General features: G+C 49.5%; 1 protein-coding gene across 1 annotated transcript in view; it reads left to right on the plus strand.

The window, feature by feature from the left end:
* RBM20 (RNA binding motif protein 20) overlaps positions 1-4,314 on the plus strand; it is a 209,983-nt gene extending 205,669 nt beyond the window's left edge. The window contains exon 15 of the mRNA XM_004374842.2: positions 2,233-4,314. Coding sequence (XP_004374899.1) covers positions 2,233-2,346 — 114 coding nt within the window. The 3' untranslated portion in view covers positions 2,347-4,314. The remainder of the gene's footprint in view (positions 1-2,232) is intronic.
* The last annotated feature ends 4,101 nt before the right edge of the window (positions 4,315-8,415 follow it).

Below are 8,415 nucleotides of genomic sequence, written 5' to 3' on the forward strand. Positions count from 1 at the left end.
GCAGGCCGGGGCCTTTCCTATGATCCCCAGGTCCACCAGGTCCAGCCACTGGCTAAGCCCCTCATGCTGGCCAACCACAGTTCAGGTTTCCAGGGTGTACCTGTTGGGGAGCTGGAGCCCCCATCATGGGCTTCCCAGATAGGGTTTCTATCAGTGGCCTTGAGAGAATGCCTCTGTCCCCACAGCCTCGCCCACCCCAGGTTGCTCGTGTGAAAAGTGAAGAATCCAGAACAGAGCAGCAGGTGCTGGCTGACCCCTAAGTCAGGCAACTTGTAAAATTAGCACCCGCCAGGATTGTTCTGTGGGGTAGGGCAGGTGGAAGGAGCCGCCATTCAGTCCGTGCAACCCCTGTGTGCCCTACTGCTGGTCGTGGCTGAGAGAACCTACCCAGAGTGAACAACAGGTGGAGTCAGTGCTAGATAGGAAAGCTCCTGTTCCTGGAGAAGAACAGGCCTAGACCCAACACATTCATCCACTTACCTTCCTCTGCACACATTTTCCCTCCCCTAGTGGTGCAACTGTTAAGCACTTGCTGCTGACCAAAGGGTTGGTAATTCGAACTCAACCAGCTGATCCTTGAGAGAAAGGCCTGGTGATCTGCTTCTGTCAAGATTACAGCCCAGGAAATCCTACAGGGCAGTTTTACTCTGTAACACATGGCATCACCATAAGTCAGAATCGACTCGATGGCACCCACCAATAACAATGAGCTGAGGCACAGGAGAAACTGGGCCCTGGGTCAGCAGCCTTGCCCCAGGTCCACGCTTTGCCCCTCTCTCTGCCATGCTGTACCCACCTCTGCAAACCAACCACAGCCTCTTTCATGGAGCCCGAAGTAGACCCAGTCCTCTTTCACACATCACCTTGCCTGATCCCCAGAATCATCCTTGAAGGGGGGAAAGGAGGACACTGTTGCTCCCACTTAACAGATTAGGAGTCCGAGGCTGGGAGAAGTAGAGTGACTTTCCCAAAGTCAGATGGCTGGTAACACTGACGATGAAGGCCAACATTAAAACAAAATCCAGTTGCCGTCGAGTTGACTCCGACTCACGGCAGCCCAATGTGTGTCAGAGTAGAACCGTGCTCCACAGGGTTTTCAGTGGCTGAATTTTTTTTCTGGGAGTAGATTGCCAGGCCTTTCTTTTGAGGCGCCCCCGGGTGGACTTGAACTACCAACATTTCAATTCACCACCAAGTGCTTAACCGTTGGCACTGCCCAGGGACTCTGAGTGTTGATTTTGTGCCAGGCACTGTGCTGAATGCTTTAAGCTTTATTACTGACTTTTAGACTTCACAGCAACCTTACGCAGTAGTTACCATTATTACCCTCATTTTACAGATGTCAGAGATGTTTGATAATTTGCCTGGTGAGAAGCTAGGATTCGATTCCAAATCATCTAACGGCAGAGCCCACACACTTAACCACTGCCCTGGACCTAAGCCAGGCTCTCTGACTCCCTATCCCGTGCTCTCTGCATTGCCTCTTGCAGTTCTGGCACAGGCAGAGAACCCAGGTTGGGGCCCCAGCCGGTTTCCTGGTCTGTCTCACTGCCTTGAATGCAGACGTCCAGAGAGCAGCAACCTGGACAGGCTCCCCATGTTTGGTTCAGGGCCAGTCAGAGCAGTGAGTGTTTACGGGGTGGTGTGGAGGCAGCCCCCAACCACAGAAACAGACAGGCCCATTTTCAAGTACGTAGAAGGACCTCCAACACACTCAATCTGTGAGCCTGCCCAGACAGGAAACAGGCTGTTAAGAGTCTCGGTTGTCAGGCTGTGGTTTTTGTCTTTCGCAATTGCTATAGGACAGCCTTCTCTCCTCCTGCCCTCCCTGCTCCCCTCTCCCTCCTTCCCCTCTAGGAGTAGACTGCTGCCTAGAGACTGGGGCTCTTTCTGGAAAACAGACAGAGGAGCTGTGAGGATTAAATGAGTATATATAAATAAGGCATCTAGAACAGTGTTGGCACAGAGAATAAGGGCTGCGGTAGTGTTTGCTATTCTTAGTATCTGTACTTTCTACTGTTTCCGCACGTAGTACTGGTAATGAGGGGAGGAAGCACACTGCTTAGTATGGGGCCTGCAGCCCCAGATTGGGGAGATGACAAAGGAGAGGGCGTCCCACCCACTGAGCACAGATGATAGAAAAGGGGGGCTAGGCACACCCCTCGTCCTCTCCTCTCCAGCTAGGTCACTACTGACCTCTTTCCCTCCCCTCTTCCTCTCTCCCTACCACAGAAGTACTTGTCCCAGTTGGCCGAGGAGGGCCTGAAGGAGGCCAAGGGGGCTGGCAGCCTGAGTCCGGAGGACAGCGGAGGAATCGTGCCGCACTTTGAGAGGAAAAAGCTCTGATGCCCCTGCTGTGCTGCTGCCAGAAGGTGGGAGGGGAGGGCCTGCTGAGGTGGGGCCTTCCTGGCCTCCCTCCAGGACAGGAACTAAAGCGAGGGAGGAAGGAAAACTCAGGCAGGGCACGTTGTTGAGTTTGTTCTCAGAGACTCATTAAAACGCCCCTCCAGTGTCTCCAGGGGCCAGATCACCCTGGCGTGTCCAGCCCGCTGAGGGCGACAGGCTGCCTCCTTGCTCTCTTGTTGTCTCACACAATCTTTCAATTAACTTTTCTCTCGTCTTCCTTCTCCCTCCCTCTCCCTCTCTCGTTTTGTGCCAAGGGTCATTTCCTTTTCATAAAATCCAACTTCTCAGGGATTTTCACAGTGTTCAAATTCTTGATAGGATGTAAGAGTTCAGTCCAAACCGAGTCATCCAAGGAAAAGATTTAGCAGAAACTCCCGGGTAAAGAGAGCCACTATGGTAATCTGCAGTGGTGTCTCTGCCTGGGGCCCTTTGCATGGTAGAGCTAAGTCAGGGTCCTGCTGTCCAGGAGAGGCGGTACCAGGGTAATCAGTTGGCAGAAGCTGGGAGTTGCTTCATGACCCTCTTCCTGCAGCTGAACCACCTTTTTGAAAAGCCCTTGTTTTAAATAACTCTTTTATCCTCTCAGTTATTCTAGAAGTCTGCCCAATTCATGCCTTAAGTAAAATTAAATGACTTTTAAGAAAAGGGAAAAGAGCCTTTCATTTTGGAAGCTCTGATAAGTTCCCTCCAAACTCCTCCCCAAAAATTTACCTACTCTTGATTTCAGAAAATGTGAGGGCTGACTCCATTCTGGACAACGAATTTGGCAGAGTCACTTTAATTAAAAACGAAAACAGAAGCTTCTTCTCCCTCCAGCTAAAACAGCACTTGGTAGGCTTAGGTCAGATGTTGGCCTCTCTGCAACGCGTGACATTGGCTCAAGAAACATAAAAACAAGAAAGTGGCATCTGACCTTGTGTCACCCTTGGTGCCTCCGCTCTGGGGAACAGGAGCCTCACTGTGATGAGAGGGTGGGAGCTGAGGAGAGAGATAGCTGCAGGACTGAAGAGTGGCATTTGAGGTTTGTGGGGTGTTTGTAGGTGAGCCCTTTCCAACTTGACAGAGATGTTTGAAGGCTCTTCAGAGTCGACCGTGAGCAGACTTTGATGTCAAAGTGTTATGAAGGTCGGGCCCCTTATTCCTAACGTGCTTTTGATATGGGAGGTCAGTGCCTTCAGGCCCCAGATGGACTGCAGGTCTAGTATGATGTTCCACTGGAAGAGTTTTGGGACAAAGGTGCTTGGGAAATTAGGGTCGGTAACAGCCTTTGGGGAGACGTCAGGAAGGTCAGCAGGGAGCCTGGTGCTGTTTTCACAAGTAATATACTCCCCTAAAGGCACTCAGCCTGAAAAACAAGAGAAAAACAAAACGAGGAAGATGTGTCACTCCCCTTAGCGGTTCCTGTTGTTTCTGTTTCTACCACAGGCAGGTACACCGGGAAGGGGTTGGTTTTTGGTTTTTGTTTTATTTTTCCTTTTTATAGTGGGTAAGAGTATACCACACATTCTGTCCTCTGAACTAATGAAAGAAGAGTTGAAAGATTATCTGGTTCAACACTGATGTTTTATCAGTGAGGAAACTGAGGCACAGAAAGGCAAGAAATGTAGACCATAAAATGATCGTGTGTAAACCTTGAGGCAAATGGTAACCGATGAGGAGACAATTACTGGGAACTTGTGAGAGAGAAGAGTTAAGGCAAATACCAGAGGAAAGCAGACCAGTTCGGACACGTGTGAGGAGAGGTTGAGAGAAGCAGGGAACTTGAACTCATTATCAGGCTATTTGGGGGCCTCGGGAAGATTGGTAACTCAAATAGACTAAGGTCTGAAGATTGTGGCTCAGTCCAGACCTGTTCCCTGGCTGACTCCACAGGTTTTAACCGACATCTGGACTCCAGTTTCTCAGAAAACCTTTGACCCCGCGTGTCTTTCTTCCCACTGGAGGGAAGTCTGGGGGAAGCTCTGGCCTCCTCACTGAATCTTGCTGAGAAAAGCCTATAGCCTCCATCAGAGGCCGGAACTCTGCCTTTTCAGAGAGGCTGGCAGCCTCATCCCCCAGCAGAGTGGGAGCTGACCTCACCAGCTCATCCCCGCAGTGGCGTTTCCATGGAAATCCTGACAGGCTTTCAAGCAGCTGCATTCTTCAGTAATGTAGTGGCTCCCTTGCTATAGACCTTCTCCATATTGGAAAGCTGGAGAGAGTCCCCTGGAGGGAGGGAGGGAGGACAGGCTCTCTGCGTTCAATCAGAATCTTCAGTTTTAAAATCATCGAAGATTCTCTTCTTGTGTGTATATATATTATTTTTATACAATTCCATTGGCATGGTCCTTCAATGAGTATGTAATTTGCACTTTTTATTCCTCTGTGTCACACACAATGCAGTATTAAAGGCGACCAGGAAAATATTGATTTTTTTAAAGCTTTTCTTCAGTGTTTGTCAACCATTTCAAAGTGTCTCTCCTAGAAGATTACGCAACAGCAGTTGTAACCCTGAGCAAACAGATTCATTTGTACCTGGGTTAATATAACAATGCCTGTGTAATTTTCTTTTCATTGTAAACAACGGAAATAAAATCCATCGACCTTATTCCCAAAGAATTTGGCAAATTTGATGTTGGTGTGAGCAGCAGCTGTTAGTATTAAGATTCCCCATTCTTGGACAGTCTGAGGCTGTGATCTGTTAGATTATACTTGAACTGGACCAGTGTTTGTTTTTTAAGCTTATGAAAAAAAGAAAAACACTAGTTAATTTAAGTTTGAGTTTGTAAAGTATCAGAATTTGTTGGGTGTCTTCCTATAAATTGTCACCACTTTTCCTAATCTGCATAACTGACCGAAAAGTGTTTGTTTTTACAAAAGGAAAATAAAAAGATTTTTAATAAAGAGAATTTGAAATCTTGTGGTTGTGTGGCAGTGTGTCATGCGGGAAATTGGCTGGGGGATGTCACTGAAGATAGAGATTAGGATTTGGTCCCTCTCTGAATCTAGATGTTTCTAAAGCATTTAACAGAGAGGAGAAAACAGCTTCTGCTTATAGCTTCATTAGGCCACCAGAGAGAATCAGAGAGTCTCAGGGGTGAGCCTCCAGAGGGTTGAGTCTTAAGGAAGTGGGGAGCTGCTGACCCTTCTGGAGGCTCAGGAGAGAAAAATCTCATGACCTCTTTAAAAACTCCTAGCTTTGCTACATACGGTCCAGTGATGGTTCGTGGTAGAATGCTCTCTTGCCTTCCATGTGGGAGACCCTGTTTCCTTTCCCAGCCAAAGCACCTCGTGCACAGCCACCACCTGTCTATCAGTGGAGGCTTGTGTGTTGCTATGATGCTGAACAGATATCAGCAGAACTTCCAGACTAAGACAGACTAGGAAGAAAGGCCTGGTGATCCACTTGCACAGCCAATGAAAACCCATGGATCACAACGGTCCGATCTACAACCAATTGTGGGGATGGAGCAGAACTGGGCAGCGTTTCGTTCTGTTGTTGCATGGGGTCGGGCTGGCTTGATGGCAGCTAACAACAGCAAGAAGCCTTCCTACCTTGTGCTCACCGGTTTTCCTAGTGACTTAACTCTGGTTGTCCTGCACCGGGCCGTTTCTCGTGGTTTCGTCCGCAGTGAAGATGAAGACCTGGTGGTCAGTGCTGTGGTGGAAATACAAAGCCCGAGCTGAGTCCTGGCCCTGGCACCTGTTAGCCCTATGACTTCCTAAGTCTCTGTTTCCTCAGGGTAATGATATTAATCGCTTCCCAGGGTTGTTTCAAGGTTAAGGTAATTGCTAGTAAAAGCACTCGGTCTGCTGCAAGACACTGAACCTTGTTTGCTTTTGCAATCCGTGCTCTGGACAACAACCCTCCAAATTTCAGTGACTCTTCTTTCTCCACCATTTCTTGTACCAAAACAAGGCCCATCTCCTGGACCCTGTTGACCAGTCCTTTGAGTGGCCTGGAACCTTCTCTGGACCCTTCCCTCTTGTTGGCAGTGCTCCTGAGTCCTTGGGGAGGGTCCAGGCGGTCTGGATCCAGAGGGCAAAGTGGCATGGGGGGCTGTAATTACTGGGAGCAGATTGTAGATGTGAGGAAAGTTCCTGTTGAACCTGTTACTGCTGCTCCCTCCCTCCCTGACCTATTGTGGCCATCCTTGGGCTAAGCTCAGGCCTCTTGTTCCCAACCATGAGGGGTGGGGAAACATCCTTCCCAGATGGCTGGCTGTGCCCCAGCTGACTAAAGCAGTGAGTGTGCCTCAAGCTTATCCTGCTGCCCTAAGTTCAAGATCCAGGATACCTAGGGGTACCGCAGGTGCCTAGTCCCAGCATGTTGCTCCATGCTGCACAACTCTCGGGGACACCAACCAAGTTGTATTCTATAAGATGGTATCTCTTGGAGTTGTGCCATGCTGTCACCTGCCAGGGAGCCCCCTGAGTTGCAGCTGTCCCCCCATGCCTGGGTGTCTGCCCTGTTCTCATTTGCTCTCTGATGCCTCTATAGGACCTTGAGTCTGGTTCTGAGCCGGAGCCCTGACATTCAGACCCAGTCTCTGTGCCCACCCCTCTCCCCAGGGATCAGCCCCAGGCTGCCTCTGGCCTGACTGCCCTGCCTAGACACTGGTATTTTCCACACAATCCCCAACTAGGCCAGGCCACTGGGATAATGGGTTTGGCCCCCATCTGGCCCAAGACCTCTGTGCACCCCTGAACATCAGTAGTGACTGCTGGCTCTCCACCCAGACAGTGGTGGGACATCTGGGCTCACCGTCAGCAGCTCCCAGTTCTCCTTTCCCACCATGCTGGCCCTACAAAGAAGCCTGTCTCAAGTGGAATCCCAAGCGTGTTAGAGCAGGATGACCCCGGAGACCTCCAAGTCCTGCCCTTCCTTTTACAGGTGAGAAAACCAAGGCCCACAGAGGGTAAGTGACCTGCCTAAGGCCGACAGCTTAACAGTATAAGACAAGACTAGACTTTGGCACTCAGCAAGGACTCAGCAAATCAACAATTCTCATGCATAAATATGCATCAGAATCGCTTGGGGAGCTTGTTAGAAATGAAGATTCCTGGCACCTTCCTTTGGAAATTCTGACTTACTAAATCATGGGTGGCATGGTAGTTGTTAAGAGCTACAGCTGCTAACCAAAAGTCAGCAGTTCGAATCCACCTCACGCTCCTTGGAAATCCTATGGGGCAGTTCTACTCTGTACTATAGGGTTGCTATAAATCGGAATCGATTCGATGGCAATGGATTTGGTTTTTTTTGTTTGTTTGTTTAAGTCATGGGTAAGCCCCTCAAAAAAACCAAACCCTTTGGCATTAAGTCGATTCCGACTCATAGTGGCCCTATAAGACAGAGTAGAACTGCCCTGTAGGGCTTCCAAGGAGCGGCATGTGGATTTGAACTGCTGACCTTTTGGTTAGCAGCTAAGCTCTTAACCACTACACCACCAGGTCTCCCAAGGGTAGGGCCCAGGAATTTGCATTTTAGCAAGCTTCACAGGTGATTCAATGCAGACAGAGTCCACTGATCACACTTTGAAAAACACTACCCTAGATGTCAACCAGGGACTGCCCCAGCGACTCCTAGAATAGAAGGGACATTTATCTTACTGGAGCAAGGGTAGGAGAGATGTGAATGGAGACCATTCAAAGTAGGGGAGACTCCAGCTGAAAAAGAAGGGTAGGGGACAGAGTGGAGGAGACGCGCCTGGCCATGGCAAGAGGAGGTGGTGAGAGCTGGTGGGGAGGGACGTCATCAGACTGGGTGTGGGCCACGTGTCAGGAGTTTTTTCAGTTGGATTCATAATTACTGGGTTTAGGCAAAAGTCACTTTTCCATTCTCTCTTTAGCCTGGCTAGTGGCTGAAAGCATTGTGGTTATTTAGAGATTCATTGAGATCTAGTGATAGCTCTGCCCCTGTGGACAGAGAAGCGTGCAGAGTCAGCAGTCCATTTGCGTAGACTGGAGTGACTGGGTACAGGGCATCCCCTAGGGCCATGTCACTGCCAGCAAGGAGCCCTGGGGTTCACA

The sequence above is a fragment of the Trichechus manatus genome, unplaced genomic scaffold, assembly GCF_000243295.1.
Source record: "Trichechus manatus latirostris isolate Lorelei unplaced genomic scaffold, TriManLat1.0 scaffold00031, whole genome shotgun sequence".
Lineage (NCBI taxonomy): Eukaryota > Metazoa > Chordata > Mammalia > Sirenia > Trichechidae > Trichechus > Trichechus manatus.